We start from the raw sequence: 22,733 nt of genomic DNA, 5'->3' as shown, positions 1-22,733 counted from the left end.
CCTATAAATAGCAATTGAAGCAATTGGAAAGAAAGATATTACCCCAGGAGTGAAGGGTGGATGAAAGAATAAAAGGTGAGTGCTTGAAAGTGAGCAAAAGCAACATTTAAGAAACTAGCTGAAAAGATTCCAAGAAGTAGGGGAAGATCAGGAGGGCAATGTTCCAGAAAAAACGAAAATGCTTTTCAAAAATGTGGGAGTATTTCACTATGCCAAAGTCTGACGAGCAGGCAAGATTAAGATCAAAACTAGCCATCGGATTAAACCAAATGGAAGAATTTGTGACTTTGGGCGAGAGCTATTTGGTAGAGTAGTGGGTACATGAGTGGAGTGAATTGGTTCAAGGAGCAGGGAGGTGTGTATACTGTAGATAAGTAACTTTTTCAGATGTTTGGTGATGAATGGGGATAAGAAATCAGGTTGTACTAGAAATATATGAGAACTTTGGTGCATCATTTATTTCATTGGGAAAGTTTTTGGCATGTTTAAATGCATATATGAAATGTCCAGTAGAAAAAAATGGATTAAAGTTATCAAAAAAATAGTTAATATTCATTGAGTGCTTAGTGTGTGCAGGGTGCTCTTCCATGTTCTTTGTGGTTATTAACTCCTCTGATACTCTCAATAATCGTATGAGGGACTAACTGATAGGATAATATGCCTTAAGAGGTGGGAAAGAATGGGATCCAGAGCTCAAGCAAATGAATTTTCCTTGTATAGGAAGAAACACAACTTCCATCCTAAAGAACCAGAAATGGGAAGGTTGGGGTGGAGGCAGGTGAATTTACAGGTTTGGAGGCAGGAGATTGAGAGAGTTCTTTTAATACCTCCTATTTTTGTCTGTCAATCGGGAGCAATGGCCATCTGTACAACACGAGGGGTGGTAGGCTGGTAGGTTTGAAGTATGGAGGAGATTTAAAATAGACACTGTGGAGAATAGGAGAGAACACTCACTAGAAGCCCAAAATGATTGCCAGGCAGCACTGAGGGCTACTGCGGGTGAAAAGCAAGAACATGCAGCGTCATTTATTCACAGGGTTGTGGGGTTTTCCCACTGTGCTCAGCTTCAGGTCATAGGAGAGGCAGTGCTGTTAAGACTTTTGGGAAACTTATGGGAGTCTGGGCATTGAATCCACCATGGGAGACAGAGAAGACCTTGGAGGCAAATCCAAAGGTAGTAGGCAGGCAAAGGGTAGGGGAAGATGGGAGATATAGGTCCATTTGATGGGCACTTATTTACACCTCTTCAAAAGCCAGAGTATAATCATACCTAACTAATCAGGCAGATTGGGATAGATCTCAGTAAGGGGGTATATAGGAACTCTCTCTAACTTTTGTTTAATTTTTTTGTAAACCTAAAACTGCTCAAAATATAGTTTATTATTTAAAAATATAAAATAGATGCCTGGGAATAGATAATATAGTGACCATATGAATATCATTTATCATTATTGTTTTGAAAGGATTTACCTGACTGTTCGGCTGAAATGGAATTATGTAGTTTATTTTCCTCTGGGTCATTTTGAATTGAGGAAGCGCAGAAGAAAGGAGAGCGAGAAATCTATTGTTAAATCCCCAGTTTGTACAAGAGACTATGCTGGGCTTATTACGAGTGTTATAGAATTTAATCCTCAAAATAGACCTATGAAGTAGAACCACGCATGTATTTTACTAATAAAAATACCAAGATACAGAGATGTTACCTAGCTTGCCTAAAGTGGTTCAGCAGGTAAACAGAAGAAAGGAGTTTGGAACTATTGTTTATCAAAGCACCTTCTCATTATTTCATACCCACTAAATAATATTCTGTTTATTGACATCCAGTTTTGTATAGCCATATATTTTGAAAGTTTTCTGAAATAGCCCTGAGATTAACCCTTACTACATTTCAGGCCGAGACTTTACCTGTCAAAAGAAAATTTCATGAACGAACCCGTAGGTGGCAGTATAACATGGTGTTCTTAAAATGTCAACTATTGCTAATTAACAAAACACCAGGTATTGTCTTGATGCTGTCCTAGGTGATCAAGATTTGAGAAAAAGCCCTTTCTTCTAGAAGGTTACACCCAGGCAGTAAAGACTCAAGGGAAAGCCCAAAAGCTGTTTTCCTCTGCATCAATCCTTGGGGCTTGGATTGTGGCAGAAGAATCTCAAAGTAGGGGGAAAAAAGGGGAGAGAGAGAAGAAAAAGAAAGAGGAGGAGGAGAAAAAAGAAGAAGAGGGGGAGGAAAAGAGGAGAGGAACAATAAAGAGAAAGGAACTCTGAAGAAACCAGATTATAATAGAATGTATTCAATGCTTCAAAATTCATCTTAAAACTCACCCCTGAACATCTCAGACCCCAGTCTAATTTAGATACTGGCAAGCCCTCTGGGTGTCCAGATCTCATGCAAACACACTGAATAGTTTACCAGCTGATGGTCATGCCCATATCTCTATTAGACCTTGGGACACTTGGGGCAGAAATCATTGTTCATCTTTGAATACTCTGGAACCAGTGGCTGAGGCAGTGCATGGCTCAGAATAGGAATGAAGTAAGAAGTGATGGATGAATGAATGAATGAATGAATGATAGGTGTCGGTACATTCATCATGTCTTCTACTCTACCTTCTGGAGGAAAAGTCCTGGCAATATCTTTTCTAATGAGAAATTCAGTGTCCTTCTTTATATGCCATAAGTCATCGAGAGAAAACTTATTGCATCCCTTTAATAAAAATTAAGATGAAAGTTTTTAGGATGAGGCGAGTGTGAAACAAGCAAGCAGGAAGCAGCAATGGTGGCTGGAGTTGTTTGATCCTGAGGGACAGAGGATATCTATTAAGCTCTAACCATGTGCCAGATATAAATGCTAGGCTTTGCGTGTGTTCTTGTCTAATCCCTATAACCGCATTATGAACTGTTATTACTGTTATTAAGTTTATTTTCTAGGTGTGACAATGAGGCACAGAAAAGTTAATTTGCCCAAAGACATTAACTAGTGCATCTGGTTCTTCTTTCCTTTTTAACTAATGTGCATATACTGAATGTTGAGTCCTAGAGGGGTTAAATAACTTGCCTGGAGTAGCACTGTCAGAGGCAAAAAAAAAAAAAAAAAAAAAAAAAAAGTCTCAACTCCAGGCCTATGAGACTAAAGAATTCATGTTCTTTATTAAACTACATTTTCTCATCACAGATCTTTTTCCAGACTTGGGAAACTCATTTCACTTTCCTGTGCTTCCCTGAATTAGCTTCACATTATGGCAAGCTAGTAGCTGGGCTTCTGATTAGAAAGGGACACAAGTACTTTTCTACCAGTCTCTGAGTTAAGGTCATTTCTCCAGCCTTAGCTTTGCTAATTCCCCACCAGCAACTTTTTCTGAAGCTTCAGATGGGTCCAGTCTCCATCAGGACCAGATATCTGGGAAGTCATCCTGAAACGTCCAGGCTTCCTGCAGCAGCCTCAGCTGTTTGTCAGTGGTGATAAGAAGGCCAGAGATCCCTGTATCTCAGATCAGTCCCTGATAATCAGAGAAAAGACAGAGGGGAGTAGTAACTTCACTCACCATATGTCACTTAGAATTTCATTCTTATTTTAACATGCTGGTTTTGATGCACAGTAGATAAGCCTGAAAGTAAATACATGAAACTGCTAACAGAAGGAATATGGATAATTGATGTTAAGGCAATGAGATAATGAGTATTCTTTTTCTTTTCTAAAATTTTGATAACATGGTTTAGTTGTTTTTTTAAGAAAAAAACAGTTATTTCAAAAAGGCATATTTTTTCTCTTGATTAGCAGAAGTAGCTAAAGAGGACACATGGGCAGATGAAACTACATAGGCCACATTCCCAAATTCTAGATTTATTTTCCTACAAATTCTTCTGCAGTGGATTAGAGCGGAGCTGGGAGTACACAGCAAAGGCTAGCATTACTCACAAGGTCACAAGATTTCAGGTGTAAAGAAAAGTGGTTCACAGGAATAACCTAGGAAGTGGGAATAAAGCAGCAATCAAAACTATCCTCAGCTCTACAACTGCACAAGTGACCTCCACACCAACAGCCCAACCATTCCCTGCTGTAGTTGGTTGGCCTCTGGGGGCGCTCGGCTCCATTTGGCAGTAGTGTTCTTGCTCTTTGAGAAGAGACACTCACAATCTTCCTCTTTTGCTCCTGCTCTCATTTTCTTAGCAGAAATAAAGACAACGTTATTTTTTAAGATGTTTACTAGAAAGTGGAAGCAAAAAAATAAAAAATCATGGAAATAAAGTATATTATGGAGAACACACTTTTTAATGTAACTCAAATCTACCATTGATCAGCTTTCTGGGAACCCAGATTACAATTTTTTTTCTAAGCCTAGACTACTACGGATGCTGGGTGAACCCCTCAGAGCCTCCAGCCTGTGTATCTGCTCTGTGCCTGGCATGTCTGAGAAGCATCCTCTCTCTATAGCCACCCTGCTGGGTTCGGGCAACTTTCAGCTGCTTTTCCCACACCTTCTGGTTTCTTGGGGAAGGAAGGTGCTTCTCTATTAGCCCTAGGATTCAACTACTGGATTTAGGCTTTCCTTTTCATGTCTTACAGATAACTTTGCCTTTTCTGTACATCTGCAATACGAACAAATTGTCCAATCATATGAAGCATTTCACTAGGTAAATGTCAAGTCTCAGTTTCCCCTACTTAGATGGCAACCTTTATACGCATACATTCCAGAGCCTCTTAGTTTCAGTCATTCTGATTCATTGTCCTAATAAGTATACACCTACTTGTCCAACCATGTGTCCCCATTTTGTTTAATGCAGTCACCATGCCTGTGTTTTTGATGAGTATCCTACCCTATTTTCAAAGATGAACCAAAGCCACAAACAAAAAGCCATTTTGGGGGAGGCTCTCTCATGTCTGCTACCCCATAAGGCAAGCAGAGGATTAGACCCTTACCATTCTTCAGCGTTCCAAGCCCCCAACCTCTGCCTCTTCCCCTAGACTTGCCCTTAATTTCTGTTCTTCACTGAGAGAACACTCTGACTGAACACTCGTTTGTCAGGCAGAGATAATTGACACACTCTGAGCCCAATGAATGAATGTTCAAGCATGCCCTGCCTCAGGTTACCCACTACCCTCTCTGCCCCAAGCACCCTCTAGGCCTCCTTCTGGGGGAGTGATCTTGTGCAATTCTAGTCATTTCAGTTCTACAACATCAAAGTACCTCACCCATATCATAACAATAACACACATACATTAAGAGGAGGGTTGGGCTAGGTGCGGTGGCTCACACCTGTAATCCCAGCACTTTGGGAGGCCGAGGTGGGTGGATCACAAGGTCAGGAGTTGGAGACCACCCTGACCAACCCATCTCTACTAAAAATAACAAAAATTAGCTGATGTGGTGGCACGCGCCTGTAGTCCCGGCTACTCAGGAGGCTAAGGCAGGGGAGTCGCTTGAACCCAGGAGGCGGAGGTTGAACTAAGCTGAGATCGCACTGCACTGCACTCCAGCCTGGGCGGCAGAGCGAGACTCCATCTCCAAAAAAAAAAAAAAAAAGGGAGGAGGGTTGATCACTCACACATGCTCTTATGGGAAAACAGGCAGCTCTCTCCCTGGTAAGAAAAATATGGGTATCCACCCCACCCCACCACACACACACACACAAATCCCACGATGCCCCAGAATGCAGTTTCTTTCCTTCATGACGTGTGGTGAAGCACGTCAGCTGCTCCTTGTTGCTGTGCAGATCACCCAACATCAGGTCACCGAGAGAGACGGCAGCACTTGCTCACACAGCTGATAGGATTAGGAGATGGTGCTTTGTCAGCCCTGATTGAGCCCAAGAAAGCCCCCAGCATACACAGGTGAGATGCGAGGAAGAGTGGATGTGAGGAACCGTGATGTGTCTGGGTTGTTTGGTGCAGGCGTTTTCTTTTCAGCAGTGCATTTTATTGTCTGCTCTGTGAAGTCTGCAGTCTGGGGGATTCCTATTAATAAAAATCTGTGCTTTTTCTGTTATCTGGTCTCAGAGATTGGCCACATGTATCTCACAGGATTTTTGTGAGGCTCAGATAAAATTGAATATGTGAAAGAGTTCTGAAAATATAAAGTGTGTGCATAAGAAAGGTAGGAATCATTTAATTACAAATTTCACTTAAACAATCAAATAACTTATCCTGGATTTGGGGGAATAATTATATAAAGACATTACCTTCCTTCCCAGTCTACAATACACTGTTTCTCCTGTGCTTTGCCAGGCCTGGACAGGTATATTATTTATAATCTTTCAAGGTTCAATCCTGAAGCAACTGATATTTTCCAAAAGCCAGAAATACATTAATTTTTAAAGAAGCCACAAGATGATAAAATAAGATCATAAAATATGTCTTTAAGTAAAAAAATGAAAATTATGCATAAGACTATTTTAAAGCAGGGAAAAGGAGACCATATTCTGTATTAGATTATCTCTTTGATGGTATAATCCAAATGTTACACGACATTTATCCTAATGACATGAGAAACACTTGAATGAAATTAAGGCAGCATAGATATTATCATCGGTAAAACTTGCCTTTTAGAACAGTGGGAAAACAGGCTTAGGTTCCAAAAGTACAGAACTAAGAGGCATCTGAACACTAAATCATCAGCCTTTCCCTCTTTTAGGTTGCTATGGCGACAGCAAGGCTGCTGCACAGCCTCTCAGTGCCTGCACTTCTGCAGTAAAAGCTGTCACTGAACACATGTTAGATTTTTTAGGCACACACCCAATCATCAGACACAAATACATTGAGGAGGCAGCTTTATCTGAATTATTTTCAAAACAAGTTGTATCTATGTTCTTTATCCTGCACTGATGGGCCTCTTATGGGGTTATAGAATTAGCTTGTTCAGGCACTAATTCATTTGACAGTTATGTATTGAGTGCCTACCATGTAACAGGAATTGTACTAGGCGCAGTGCCTACAAGCTTCGGTGAAAATAAACAAGTAAATGGGGAATTCTGAGGAGATCATAACAGCTCTCTTGGGGGTAAAAATAAGTGTCCTGGAATCATCAGGGGAGGTTTCCTAGAAGAAGCCATCTAAAATGAAATGTATCTTTAAGAGTTGAGGAGGGTAGGCGATGTAGTGCAAGAAATGTTCTAGACAGAGGCAGGTGCAGCAGCCTCGAGGAAAAAGAGAACACAAAACCTCCACCTCCGAGAACTGAAAGTGCTACAGTTTGAGCAGTATCCATTGTATGTAGGAGAAAAGTGGCAAGGACCAAAGGGGCAGGCTAGGAAGGGGAGGGAGTATCTATAAAAGAGAGGAGTGGCAAGAAATAAGATTGCAGACGTAAACAAGGTGGCTGGATCAGGAAAGCCTTGTGTGCCACATTAAGGAGTTTCAATATTACCTGGAGGACAATCAGGAAATCATTAATGAGTTTTCGTGGAGAAGTATGACTTGATTTAGCTTTTCATAAAAGCTTGTGGAAAAATGGAAATACTGATTGGAGAGAAAGGAATAAGAGGCAAGGCTGAAAGCAAGAGACCTTGAGTTAGCAAGAGACCACTATTGCAATAATCTAGGCTGACTGTGGTTTACACTCTACATGAAGATAATAGAGACAAATGGTGGACAGAAGTAATCAGATTCAGGACGGTTATTACCTGGGTAGCATGGAGATCACTTGGTGATTTATGCTATGTGTCAGTCAGGTGAGTGACAGAAAAAAGTCCATAATGACAATGAGGTTCTGACTTGGCTAACTCAGTGGAGGGTGTTTCTGCTATTAGGTCCCCAGTGTCAATTCTCAGTTCTAAGTAGGGAACTCAGAAGCATCCATTAACTTTAAAAGTTTGTTCTTATCTCACAGTATATGATCCCAGGCTCATAATTTTAGGAATAATAGGTTGCATGAATCATCCTGGACCATCACTTTCCTGAGGTCCATGTTTGAAACAGCTGTGGGTGTAGAAAGTATAAATTAATCACCTCTTCTTCCCAAATAAAGAACCTAAAATTACCAACCTCACTGCTTGAGAGAACTAAGTAGATTGAAAAGGCATGAAGATTTATGGAGGCAGCTCTCTTTTGGAGTTATAGGAAGAAGGGAAATTGATTCCACAAATCCTCTGGCTTCAGGCTCTCTCTAGACTCACAACATACATTCTTAGGCTTGAGAGTTGAGGACTCAGAGAAATGTTGTTTGGAGGATGGACAAAAGGGGACAGTGACCCTCAGTTTTGGAGGAGCACAGTCCTGCCATGTAGGATGCTGGTGCCTAAGGATCAGAGTGTCGACCTGTCGCACTGCTGCTTGGAATATTCTCCAATTCTGAATAAAGGGTATATGCCACTATACATAGTGAATTCCATCACCAGATAAGATTTAAGGGTAGCAATTGTAATAAATCAAGGCCCTTGGCCCAGCTGATGTACCCTATTCTAAGTCCGCAGTTGGACAGATATTCAAGCTTCTTGAACAAATTTGTGTGCATCACAAATGCTTTTTCTGCCTGTCATGTAAAAGGCATCAACAAATATTGACTGGATCACCTGGACCTGACTTAGCTGCCTTTGGAAAGTTCTGTTCAATCAGCTGGATAGAGCTGTTTATTTTCCTCATCTAATCCTCACAGCTATCCTAGAGGTAGGTATCACTATTATTATCTCTCAATTTAACAAGGGTAAATTTGAAGTTCAGAAGGGTCAAGAACCATAGGCGTAGGCCACGCATGAAAAGGCACCCGCATGTAATTCGAGCACTTTGAGAGGCCTAGACGGGATGATCCCTTGATCCCAGGAGTTAGAGGTTGCAGTGAACCCTGATCGCACCACTCTACTACAGCCTGGGCCACAGAACGAGATCCGTTTCAACAACAACTGAAAAAAAAAAAAAAAAAATCAACGACAAAACAACAACGAAAACTTTAAAGGCACTCAGGCTGAAGGGACTGATTGGAGTGCTGGCTTGACTCATTTTTCTGAGTTCAATTGCAGTGTTCTTCCCTTAGCAGTGTGCCTGAGCTCCTTCCTGGCGCCGGGCAGCTGCAGGGCAGCGCTGGGGAAAAGGCTGTTCTCCCGCTACATAGCAGCCTGGCTTCCCCAAGCCGGAGGGAGCTGCGCTCACCACTGAAGACCTTTCTGATGCAACCCCCCCCCACCCCCCCACCCCCCCAAGTAGAATCCATTGCAGCCTTTGAGATCCCGGAACCCAGAGGCTGTGTCTGTCCTGCCGCACAGGCTTGGCTGGGGTCCGGTATGAGAGGGATCTCCGCCGCTCTCGGGCGAGGCAGTTGTGCGGAGCTGTAGGCTGACTTAAGACCCGGAGGCCAAGAAGGGATCTCCAGGGGAAAACTTCCTCTATTTTGCCTCTCTGTGATGTGTGATGTCGCAGCTTTTCTCAGTCACTCCATCCAACACCACCCACTTCAAACCTGAGATCAAGTGCAAAAAGCAAACAAACAAAAAAGAGGGTGGGGGCTGGAGATGCCACTAGCCGCAGCCTGCCCCCACCGAGCCGAGCTCCTTGGAGAGTGAAGGACACGGGCTCTGGCTGAGGTGGGGGTGGGGGGTGGGGCGGGGAGTGCCGTGGCGAAATCCGGCGGATGGGGCGCGCCCAGGCGCTGTCGAGTTGCCCCAAGGCCGCAGGTGAGGGAGGGCGTGGGAGGCGCCCCAGGAGCTGCCTCTAGCTACTGCAGCACCACGTGTCCGGCCCGGGAGGGGCCGGGCGCGCCCTCGGAGCCCAGCGCAATCGGCTGCAGTAGCGGCGGCGGCGGCGCGTTGGAGCCTCACCAGCAGCCGCCGCCCGCAGCCCGCGCCGGCTCAGCGCAGTCTCCTCGCTCCGTGCTCGCAGGTGCCTCCTCCTGGAAGGCGGCAGCGGCGGCGCGAGGAGCCGGCGGGCAGCCGCGCGATGGGGCCCCTCCGCGAGAGCAAGGTAAGGAGCGCTGGGCAGTGCGGGCACTGGAGGGCGGGGAAGGTGGGCACTGAGGGGCGAGAAGCGGGCGGGATGAGAACTGGAGGGGGGACGTTTAGAGTCTGGGGAAAGATGGGAGAGGTAGTGGTGGGGTCCGGAGAAGGCAGCAGGCATTGCTTAGGAGTGGAGATCCAGGAGATGGGGAGGGAGGTGGTACTGGAGGAACAGATTTTGGAGAATGACATGATTGGAGGGTTAATCCCACCTCCTGAAACTGGGACTGTGGGGTGTAGCTTTCAGTTGATGTCCTGTATGTGTGATGTGAATGAAAGGAATTTGATGAATTAGCGACTGGGAAATGAAGACTCGCGCGTGTCAGTGACCCTGCCTTGGCTCAGGGTCTGCGGTGTGCCCGGCGGAGTGGCTGGCGCATGGTACCTGCTGGGCGGCAGATGTTCGGGGCGAATCCGAGGCTGGGTGCGGCTGACGGCCCCCGGGTAGAGTGGATGCCTGAGGGCCCTCCGAAGTTCCCCATTGCTGGGGTCTACCCTTCAATTTATGCCATGTGCCGGCCTCCCAGAGGTGTTTATTTTGGCCGTAACCCTTCCTGGTAAACCGGTGGAAGGAACAGTAGGTCATGTTTCGAAACGGTGTTTGTTACCTAAGCCAAAGAGTCCCTTTTCAGTGGCAGAGGTTGGAGGAAGCAGTGGAATTTTTGCAAACTCTCCTCCTAGGAATCCATTTCAATAAGGCAGGGTGGTGGTGACCCTGCAAAGCACTGGATTTGAATTTCGTTCTACTTCTGGCATGATATGCAGAATTGCCTCAGCATCTCTTACCCCATTTAGCCTGCTTCCTCATCTGAAAATAGGGACATTCATTGGTGTCTTCTCTATGTACAGTCTGGTGTGTAAAGATCAAACGAGAAAATGGTTGGAAAAGCACTTCATAAGTTGGAAAACATTGTGAAAATACTAGTTATGCATTTTTAAAACCAAGACATGGCAGGGTACTTCATGCTGCATTTTTAAGGAGAGAGAAAAATCTCTTCTTTTGGATGTCCTGTAAGGAAAACAAAAATTAAAGATGATGTAAAAGGTGGAGTCATCTTCCCGAATATCGGATTTGTGTTTGCTTTTCTGTTGGCAACAAGCCTTGTGTACCAGGATATTAATGAATAATTAAGATCCTGTCCAGAAGAGGAGGGATTTTAAAGATAATTGTGTGTGAGCTATCAGGAAATAACTGTTCCAGGTATAGGGTTCAACTTTGTGAGGAGACAAGAAAACAGAAGTCAGATTGTCACAGCTAATTTACGGAAAGCAAAATGGAAGTCTGAAGGCTATCGAGTGAGCCAGATTGTGGTGTAATAAAGAGCCTTTGGGAGGCAGAAGCTTGAATGTGATAGAAGAAGTCAAGGTGGGAAGATGAGTCAGGACTGGCATAGGGAAGTAGGATGGCCTTCCAGCTAGTGAGTGGAGGTGTGTATATGTGTGGTGTGTATATGTGTGGTGTGTGTGTGTGTATGTGCCACACAGACATGTGCTACTCAATGGATTAGAAAGGTTAGCTATGTGGAAGAGTTTTGAAGCTCATTTCAGCAACTGAGATAAGGACTACTCTGTGAAGACTCAATACTCAGAAATGTGTATCTTAGAAACGGATCCTTGAAGGAACCGACAGGAGTTAAGAGAGGGAAACGCGTTTCCTTTTGTTTTCTTTTTTGATGTCCAATTTTGAGAAGGAGCACAGAGTCCAGCATCATGACAAGGAGATTTCTCGAAGCCGAATTCCCCGGTTGATTCTTCGGCCCCATATGCCCCAACAACAGCACAAAGTGTCCCCAGCCTCTGAGTCTCCTTTCTCTGAGGAAGAGAGCAGAGAGTTCAACCCCAGCAGCTCTGGGCGCTCAGCGAGGACCGTTAGCAGCAACAGCTTCTGCTCAGGTACAGTACCCTTGGGAGGCCACGAGAGGCATGAAACATGTGCACTGCAGGTGCATTGTGAATGGGCCCCTACTGGGTTCCTTATAGTCTAGAACTACACTTCTGCTATTAGGATGAATTGTAGAAGGCGGCACATTTCTGGCTCTTGTGACCTACAAACACAGCAGTTTCATATAGTTCAGTTTATTGGAATCTCACACTTGAATTTTCATATGTTATTCTAGCTTATAATTTCGAATGTAAAATCTAACTTCTTGTTTCTATGACTTTTTTTCTTTTGTTTTATTAACTTTAAGTTCTGGGATACATGTGCAGAATGTGCAGGTTTGTTACATAAGTATACACGTGCCATGGCGGTTTGCTGCACCCATCAACCCATCAACCCATCACCTACATTGGGTATTTCGCCTAATGCTTTCCCTCTCCTAGCCTCCCACCCACTGACAGGCCCTGGTATGTGATGTTTCCCTCCCTGTGTCCGTGTGTTCAGCTCCTACTTATGAGTGAGAACATGTGGTATTTGTTTTTCTGTTCCTGTGTTTAGTTTGCTGAGAATGATGGTTTCCAGCTTCATCCGTGTCCCTGAAAAGGACATTAACTCACCCTGTTTTTTGGCTGCATAGTATTCCATGGTGTATATGTGCCACATTTTCTTTATCCAGTCTATCATTGATGGGCATTTGAATTGGTTCCAAGTCTTTGCTGTTGTGAACAGTGCTGCAATAAACATACACGTGCATGTGTCTTTATAGTGGAATGATTTAAAATTCTTTGGGTATATACCCAGTAATGGGAATGCTGGTTCAAATGGTATTTCTGGTTCTAGATCCTTGAGGAATCGCCACACTGCCTTCCACAGTGGTTGAACTAATTTACACTCCCACCAACAGTGTAAAAACATTCCTATTTCTCCACATCCTCTCCAGCATCTGTCGTTTCCTGACCTTTTAATGATTGCCATTCTATGACTGTTTTTAAAAATGCATTCCTTTGTTAAATCTAGAAAAAAATATTGGATTGAATTTTATACTAGCAACCTCTAGAAGCCTGTGTACCTCTAATTATAAAATTCCCCAAAGATAAAGCAATTCCTAATAAATGAGGTCAAGATCAAGGAGAGTTATAGACCAAGGCTGGCCTGGCCTTATGGTTTAGTGGGGAAGAGCCCAGGCTTTGTGATCTGTCAAGCCTGAAGGGCTGGAATCCCTGGCCCTTTCACCATCACATACTGTGTGACCTTCAGCAACTTGCCTAACCTCCTTAAGCCTCAGTTGTTATATCCATAAAATTAGATTATAATACTTGCCTTGTAGAGTAGCTGTGAAGTTGAATGAGACCAGATACCTAAATGTTCACCTAGCACAGTGCCTGGCTTACAGAAGTGCTTAATAAATGATGGTTCTTAATACAATGAACTATGGATGTCCATTTGGGCATATGATTAAGAAAGTTTCCTTAAAGTTGGAGCATGTTTGGTAAGGGCACAAATCTCTTGATAATCCCTGTAGGTGCCACCAGTATCACTTGACAGAGCTTGTTATTCCCATTGAAGTACATGACTTAGAAGGACTTACATTCCTTGAAAACTATTAGGAATTTGGGTAAAATTTAAAGGAGTGACTGTCTTATGACTAGTGAAGAATGTTTCACAGTGGATAATGTTTTCAGACTTATTTAGGGAACATGGAACTTGAAGATTAACACATGTATGAGAAGAAACACGTGAATCAAGATGCTATGATTAATGCTCTAATTTAGCAGGACCTAACATTCCACTGCATTTAGGGCTCACGGCTACATTTTTCAAGGATTTTATAAATGCAGCTTTGGATTTATTACATACTTTCACAAAGTTATTCTGTCCTCTGCATAAGTTGTGTTTTGGAAATTCTGCACTGCCTACTTTTTTTTTTTTTTTTTTTTTTTTTGCTAACTAATTCAAATCATCTGCTTGATTCTGAAAAAAAAAACTATCAAAATATTATGTTTTAAAACTTATTTCTTTCTATTTGAATCACATGAATCTAGTTTAAGATGGAAACCCACCGCTTTGCTTACTATTCTCCCAAGAAGAAAACAAAAGGATAACTGAGAAGCTATCACAGTTAATATTCCTAGAATCTAGAGTCGTATTTGCAGAATGTAATGCTGTTTACTTTAACTGTGTTTTGGAGCCCAGAGCTCACTCTGGTGAGTGTGGATGAACTCTGGGCACATCATTTCAAACTGACAGAGCTTTGTGTACATAACTCAGTTCCACATTTATTCCTGGTATTCTCTCCATGTAGTCAATTGCTCTGTGACTGATTTCAGGGTGAGTAGTGTTATCAGAAAAAAGAAAAGGTTGTTCAAAACAACAAAAAAAAGGAAAACCCCAAATATATTTTAGAAAATATGAAGGTAAACCAATATGATTATTGATTTTGGTTATGAATCATTCTTTCCCCGAACCACTTCCTGAATCATCCTCCTTCCTAGGAGACCTGTCTCCGGCTGAGGCTATAATGCTGTACATGAAAATCGAAAGTAGATATTGATTTTTTTGCCATTAACTAGCTGAAAATTGAGTGGCAGAAGCATATAATTGTGGGTGTCTTTGAACAACCTTTCAATCTTGAGCCTTGCACCTTGCCTGCAGATAGGATTTCCTCCATTCCTGGGCCTCTCCCTCATCTCTCTTCATCTTCCTGTGTTGTCAATTCCCCAAGGTTTGAGTCTAATGCCTTTCCCTTCCTTTCCTACAGAACTCTGATAAACCCCACAAAAGCTTTTGAGTGCTTGTGCAGGCTAAAATTGACAGCAGCAAGGCCTTTGGGGGCATGTTAATGATGCTTTAGGAGTCTGGTTGGTGGGTGGAAAATAAATGGGTTTGGTACTGTGGGGAGTGTTAATGCTGCAGGCAGTGAGATAGAGAATGTAAGACTTGTTCAACCAGCAGGGGAAAATTGCTTGTTTTAATCCAGCCACTCCAACACTGAGGCCAGAATGTATGTTCATTGCTTAATCATGGCAATTAAGTCAGAGAGCAAGGTGCATACAAATATTAAAAAATACCATCCTTTATAGAAGAAAACTAAAATAATTTAGAGGGATCTATTGTCATCATAGCTTCGCAACCTTCCGATAATCCTCCTGTATTAGCTTATCTTCTTTATAAATCACATTCACTCATGTAAAAGGAGCCATGCATAGTTGGGGGAATTCTTACAATCTGGTAATGAAATTATAGAGGAAGGTGTCACCTCAAACACAATTAAATTTAATTTGAAAATTGCATTTTCAGAACTGCAAACTGGAGACTCTTTCCCCAAATCTACATCAAAAGCATTAATTATGAAGAGCATCATATGTTCTAAAATTTTTACTTTTTTAAAAAAAGATAATGTAATGAGCTTCATAAACATTTACTTAATACAAAGAATTATCCTTTATTCTGAGAATCTGGCTTTTCTATCATTTGTAATGAAACAAAACTCATGATAGTGGATGGTAGTTCTACTTCGGCAAAATAAATAACAATTCAATGTTGATGTTTTCTCTACTCCACCCTCAAGTTTTTCTTATAATTTTACTGGCCTGTGAAATGAAAAGAATGGAAATATTTCCAAAGCGATCTGTCCGTCTTTACCCACTTTCAGTTTTCCCTCCGCACTCCACTGCCTCCCTCTTGCTTTCCGATGGGAGCTTTGGCAAGGAACACTTAATGACTTGATATTCTATATGCTAATTTGTATGTTGTCTCTGCCTTATTTCAGAGGGAAGAAGTTGTGTGTGACCTTTTGCAATTCATTTGGGGTGTGTCCCCAAAGAGCTCTTTTTCTTTTTTTTTTTTTTTAATCACTTCTTCTTAGCGGAATTTCTTTGAAGATCTGCATGTGTTTTGTGCATTTCATCAGCACATGAGTGTTTTTGTGCTTGGACATCATTCTAGTCTTCAAACAGTATTCCTCACAGTTTGTACTCAGTCTTGGTCACTATGGCCTTAGTTGGAGACAGTTAAGTTTATGCTGTATTAGAGGCCAGGCCCTATTTTGTGTGTACAGCAAGTAGAACATTATACGTTATTAATAAATATTAATTAATGCTTTATTTTAAAAATATGTAAGGAAGTACAGTTAATAGGAAGTTAATAGAAACAAAACACCTTCTTTCCTGTCCCCTTTAAAAAAAAATGGTTTTTTTTTTTTTGTTTGTTTGTTTAAACCAGTGTTTTGGCATAAAGTTAACCTGTCTTTTCTCCCCCATGTTTCTTGTTTTTAACATAAGAAGTGGTAAAGCCTACATTGTTGGTTTGTGTTCTGGGTTTGGCCCATTGAATATAGTCTCTATCCATTTTTCTCCCCCTTTTCTTTAAGTAGTGAATTGTGTCTGTCACTGTACCATGACCCCAGCCACTATTAGAAAAGCCGATGACCTGGGTGAGTGTGTCAGGCACATACATCAGTCACCTGACATGGTTAGCAGCATGCTGTGCATTCCTCTTTGCTTAGTTGAGGCAATAATTACCCCCTTAGAACTGAGAGGCAGATGGATTGCTGGCTTTTAAGCTAGTTCTCCTTGGGGCGCCTTGTAAACATGGCAGGTGGAACAAATTATGCAGATAGAAGACTAGTTGTTTTATGGGAGAACAGTAATTTATCTGAGTTATTTTCATGTTTCTAATGTGCACACATAGATACACAGGCAAGTGTGCAATTTAACACATTAAAAACATGTACCAGGTCAATTTTTTTAAGTGATCAAAATCTGAGATTCTTTGCAGTCTAATCCCGAGTAAGGTGTTTGCAGAAAGTATTTTGTTACTTACCGTAGCTGGGAAGAAATCTTTCTTTGAGTGCCAATGACCTAGAGGTAATCATTGTTTCTGTTTGTGGCACAAGCAATTAAGGCAAATTATAACCTGACTGGTGCCCTGTTGAGGCATGACAATGCCTCCAAAAATTTGCCAGGCCTTGCCAAACAGAAATATTTCTCCTGCGCTTTTGTACAGTTGGGGAAACTTGGCATCTGGATAGAGTGAAGCTTTGAACATAATGATTAGAACTGAGATGAACTGCTTAAAATGAAGTGAGCTGCAATACCAAATTATACTACAGTTGAATGACTGCTACCCTGCTGTGAATTTAAAAAAAAAAGACCCTATCAATTTAGTATCACTTTAATGAGTATGAGACCTAGGAAATGTTGTATAATAAATATTTCAAATGCTTAGCCGCCTCACCGCAGAAGCATGTACCTAATGAAATAGATTATAAACGAAAGGCATATAGTATTTCTTTGAGAATGTAGTAACTGCAATTTGCCAAGAGCAAAATTTTTGTCATTTAATAAACCATTCTTAGCAGTAGGAATGGTGAAAGGTAAATGTGATGGAACTGGACCATGTCTGAAAGCAAATTAAGGTACTTAACCTGAAAAATCTTTCAGGTTCTAAAACACCTGTCTTTATGAGAATGTTTTCCAATTTTAGAGTATGGTGTTTGCCTACTTTTGAATCCTCAGTGAAACTTGTTTAAAACTCAGATACAATGGCCTTAGCCCAAAACTATTGTCTTGAAATGAAAGGGCTCAGGAATCTGCATTTTACAGGATTTCCAGGCAACTCTTGTGCACTCTGAAGGCTGAGCCTCACTTCTTTGTGGTCTGTGTGTATTTGGGGATTTGGTATGAGGAGTATGAGGGGTATGCTGAAAGTAGCATCGCAAGATGAATAAGGATCAAAGATGGTAGAAATGGTGGCCAGCCAGGCTGTTTAAACCAATGAGCATGGGGCAAGGTGGATGTGGACAGATGCCTCCACAGTCCCCGGAAATTATAACTTCTGACTCTATATTCACTGGTCCCATGTCATTAGTCTTAGCCATAATATTATTTATGTCTACATAATAGGTTTTACTTGTGTTCAGATGGTAGCAAAGTAAGGGGAAGGAGAAAGAATTTCCTTTTTTATTTTCCTATTAATCTTCTCTCTGAATTCACTGTATCTATACTTTTTACTATTTTGCATATTCTTTTGTGATATTGGGATGATTTGGGGGTACACTAAAAGGGGGTATACTGATACCAAGAGTGTACCCTGAACACTCAGTAGATACACTGAAGGAGACAGAAAGAAAAGAAGCCGAGGCCTGGAAGTGATAGGATATTCAGCCTTTTGCAAGCCTTCACCAAAACATGTTTATTCAATAAGCACCTCTTAAATGCCTGCAAAGGATCAGGAATTGTGCTTAGGCTACAAAAATGAGTGATACACAGGAATTAGAAAGATTGATTGTTTTACTGCCTTAACCCGGACACTGAAATAAATGGGGTGACAAATTATCCCATCTGGATGGGATTCCCACACTACTGCTTTTACTCACCTGTGTCCCAGTCCCTTTCATTCACACCCACCCCGCATACACTCCTACCTTGTAATTTGAGTTTGCTGTTCCATTTATTATTTGCATTGTTCCATGCATTATTTGGACTTCTCACATTTCATAAGCCCAAGGAAGAAAAGAAGTAACATTAGTTAGTATGGTGTAGTAGATAAACATGAGCCTTGGCATCAGCAAACTTGAGTTAAAAGCATGAAATGAGACAGAAGGGCAGGCAGGCCAGATCATGCGATACTTCCTATGCCATGCACAGAGCTTCTTCCATGAGCTCAAGGGTCCATACAGGAACTACGCAAGTAATGTAAAGAGTGAGGCCACCTGGATAGAAGACAACAGCGAGAACTTTAGAACTGTACATGTGTGCCATCACGAAACATATTCTGAATTTTAAAAATTCAGCTTTTAAACTAACTCTGTGGGACAAATAGCATGTGTGCATAGGTGAATATGGATCATGGACTGCCATTTTGCAATTTCTAAAGATCTTGCAGAGCTAGTGGAGGGTTTTCAGCAAGGAAGTGTTAGATCAAATTTATAATTTAGAAAATCTTCCTATTTCTGTGTTGGACAGGGAGGGGGCAGGAGTCTGCCTGCTTTGAAGGACACTGCTGCAGTCCAAGTGAAGAACTGATAAATGACATGTGTGAGATTTGGGACTAGAACAGATGGGCCTTACTCACCAATTGGAAATGGAAGGTGAAGGGGAAGGATTGTGTCTAAATCTCCACTGGATGAATAATATGGAAAGCAGGATTGGAGAGAAGGGCAGGGAGTCAAGTTAATTAACTCAATTTAGGCTTTGTAGAATTTTAGACAAAAGTCTGGAGCCCTAAAGAAAATTCTAAGATGGTGACCAGCAGAAGTCAAGGGTTTTGATAATATTACTTTTGGGGAGTGCATGGGGAAGAAAATTAGAGGACCAGGGGAAGGACTCTGAGGTATAGCAGGAGGAGGCAGGAAAAGGAAATCAAGACACCTGAGAATGAGCATTCAGGAATAAAGCACGAGACCCAGGTGTGACGATGTCTCCACTTCCAAAGGAAAAGAGTTTCAAGAATTAAGTAGGCAAGAGGTTCAGATATCACAGCAAGATTAAGTAAAATGTGCATTAAATAGTGCTCAAGGATCAGACCATTAGGTTATCAGTGGTCTTCAGCAGAAACAGTTGCAGTGGAAACAGCTGCAGCAAATTGGTGGTGAGCAGGAGATGGAATGTATCAAACTCCCATCAACTGGGACATGAGTGAGAGGTAACAAAGTATAGACAACTTTTTTAAAGGGCTTAACTGGGATGGGGAACAGATAATAGAATAAAAACAAATATTGCATTTACAGTGAAAATCAGGTGTTTATCAAGTGGCAGATATTTGATAACGTTTTTGAACTGAGAAGTAAATAGTAAAGAATAAAACAGAGAGAAAGAAATTGAGGGAGAGAAAAATAATAACGATAGTGGAGAATTATTAACTAACAAGGCCGAGGTAGAACAAAAAAAGATATATAAATTAGAAGAAAAGAAGTAAGACTGGATGTGACTACAAATAAGTATATTTATAGATCAGAGTAAGAAGCTGAGGGATCAATTTCAGTGTCCAGGTTAGGTGCTTTCCACATTATCTGGTTTTAAAATTTCTTGCTTGCATGCTTGCTTGCTTGCTTGCTTGCTTCGGCCTCCCAAAGTGCTGGGATTGCACCACCCATCACCATGCCCAGCCTATTTTTAAAATTTCTTATTTGGTTACCTGACTCCCCAAGACTGTAAACCCTATGAAGGCAGGAACAATATAGTTCCCTGCACTCCTAGCAGTTGCTTAGTAAGCATTTGTTGGAATTTGGTAGAAATTATAATTATGAGAACAGAACAAGTGAATAATTCTCTCATTTATAAAATACATTGAGAGCATGGCACTATCTTAGTAGTTGGGGAAATAAAACAACTAGAAAAGTACTCGGTACTCTATTAAACAGCTTGGTTAGATGAAGAAAACATCCGTGTCCTGAGGAGTTTAGCATCTCTAAATGTCAAAAAGAGTAAGCTCCACAATAGAACCATGACTCCGGTGTTGTGGGCATCTAGAAGAGAGGTCTCTTGCTAAGAAAACCAGAAAATGCCCCACTCAAGAGCTGGCAAATAAGCAAGGTTTTGAAGGTTGTGTAGGAGTTTGAGAAGCAAAGCATAAAATGGTAAAAAGAGAGATCAATGTGGGTAAAAGCAGAGTCTTAAAAGTGCAGGGCATATTGAGGGAGCAGTGAGGAGTACTGTCTTCTCTAATTGTTATTTTTCAGTCACAAAAACCATGAGAAAAATGAGTAGCCCAGATTACAATCTAAAAGGTAATTACAACCAGTTGCAGTGGCTCATGCCTGTAATCCTAGCACTTTGGGAAGCTGAGGCTGGCAGGTCACATGAGGCCAGTAAAAATTAGCCGGGTGCAGTGGCACACACCTGTAATTCCAGCCACTTGGGATGCTGAGGCATGAGAATCACTTCAGCCTGGGAGCCTGGGAGGTGGAGGCTGCAGTGAGCTAAGATTGTGCCACTGTGCTCCAGCCTGGGTGACAGAGCAAGACTTTGTCTCAAAAAAAAAAAAAAAAAAAGGAAGAAAGAAAGAAAGATAATTAGTATAGGCCATATTTTCATGTTTCCCAGGAGTCTCATTTGACACTAGTCACCACCCTACCCCACCCTCCAGGTGGTTTTTATTCTGAGAAAGTCCCAGTCTCTTCCCACTGACTAGAGCAGAAAATGCCTCCTAACCTGGTGCCCTGGCCACTGCTAGATACAGTCCTCATGCTCTGAAGCTTCCCTGACAGCTGTTAGGCTTCTCTGGCTCCAGAAGGAGATTTGTTATTTCAAGTTGACTGCTCCCTCTTTTTAGGGAACCCAAACCAAGTTTTCAAATGCACACTTGTGCTATCGTTGAGATCACACAGCATTCACCCATCACGCTAGAAATCATATCCTTCAACTTTTCCCTGCTCAGTGTGGATTTTCTCTGGGCTCTGCCTCTTTACCAGCTGGCTCAGTCTTTATTCTTTTTGTGTGTGGGTGACCAGGCAGATAGGATCACTGTTAGAGACTGACCTAACTCAAAATTCTTAAGACCCTCTGGATCTTAGGCTACCCTTCTATTGATTCTGGACTGTTTGTGAGGATTATATTTTCTTTAATGCTAATTATATTTTTATTTTTAAATTCAGAAGTAACAAAAACATATTTGTTATAAAATATACAAACACACATATGAGACTGGAGCTAGTCACATTTACATGATGTATTTTGTTTTGCTTTTTGCCAAAATGAAATCATGCTATATTGATCTGTGATCCTTTCTGTTCATTAAGCAAATATTTATTGAATACTTATTCTGTGCAAGGCAGTTTTCTAGTTGCTGAGCTAGAGCAATGAACACTACTGGCATGGCTCTTCCTGCCCTCAAGGAATGCATATTTCAGTCAGTACCTGCACCTGTCATTGCTTGTCAGCACAAGGAAGTCCCCCTCATTCATGGTAATGACAGCATGGCGTGTCACTCCACGGAGGACCATAATTTGTTCAACTATTCTTCTGTGGGTGAACGTTTTGTCTATGAGACTAATTTTCATAATTTAGAATTTTGTATTATGAATGTCACTGTAATTAGACTATATTTTTTCTTTGACTCTGCTTTCTTCCTTTGTTCTTTTTTTTAAAAAAAGAAGTAAATTCCATGATATAAATGTTATCTAAAATAATTCTTTTATCAAAATAGAAAAAACTCAGATGTAGCAATTATATAAACTATATGATGAATATTGCTTTTTATTTATTTATTTTTTCATTTTCATCCCTTACTCTATCTTAACCATTACCATTTTCAGATACTTACTGTGAAGAAAAATGGAAAGGAAAGGAAAAAATACTCACATTGCTACAAGACAGCTCACTTTAATTCAGATGGCTTTTAAGTGGTTTGTAGTTATTTTATTATAAGTTTTTCAAGAGATTAAGAACTAGCTTCTTGGGGCTGGGCATGGTGGCTCACGCCTGTAATCCCAACACTTTGGGAGGCCAAGGCAGGCAGATCATCTGAAGTCAGGAGTTCAAGACCAACCTGGCCAACATGGCAAAACACTGACTACTAAAATTAACCAGGCATGGTGGCAGGTGCCTGTAATTCCAGCTATTCAGGAGGCTTAGGCAGGAGAATTGCTTGAACCCTGGAGCGGGGAGGTTACAGTGAGCCGAGATCACGCCACTGCACTCCAGTCTGGGCGACAAGAGTGAAACTCTGTCTCAAAACAAGAAAAGAAATAACTTCGTGGGCTCTGTCTCTCTTTCTCTCTTCTTCCCTTCCTATCTTTCTAGTTCTCTTTCTTCTCCCTCTCCTTTATGTTCTCCTACCAAGGAAACTTAAAAAAGAAACTGAGCCTTTAAAAAGGCATGGCCTAGAAACTGTGAATAAACCCATAATGCTAAGGAGAGGGAAGGTCAGAAAGATTTGTAACATGCCTCTTTTGGAAAGATCATAACCGTATGAAAGAAAAAATAAGATAAAGTTC

General features: G+C 41.6%; 1 protein-coding gene across 3 annotated transcripts in view; it reads left to right on the top strand.

Moving 5' to 3' along the window:
- The first annotated feature begins 9,678 nt into the window (after positions 1-9,678).
- The window catches only part of SYBU (syntabulin), a 69,993-nt gene continuing 56,938 nt past the window's right edge, over positions 9,679-22,733 (top strand). The window contains exons 1-2 of one of the 3 annotated variants that reach the window (XM_010363103.2): positions 9,679-9,886; positions 11,610-11,811. In XM_010363103.2, coding sequence (XP_010361405.1) covers positions 9,863-9,886; positions 11,610-11,811 — 226 coding nt within the window. In that variant the 5' untranslated portion in view covers positions 9,679-9,862. Of the gene's footprint in view, positions 9,887-11,606; positions 11,812-22,733 lie in introns of all 3 variants that reach the window. The other 2 variants (XM_010363102.2, XM_010363104.2) reach the window with 2 other exon arrangements.

Source organism: Rhinopithecus roxellana, chromosome 9, assembly GCF_007565055.1.
Source record: "Rhinopithecus roxellana isolate Shanxi Qingling chromosome 9, ASM756505v1, whole genome shotgun sequence".
NCBI lineage: Eukaryota > Metazoa > Chordata > Mammalia > Primates > Cercopithecidae > Rhinopithecus > Rhinopithecus roxellana.
This window is presented reverse-complemented; position numbering and strand designations above follow the sequence as displayed.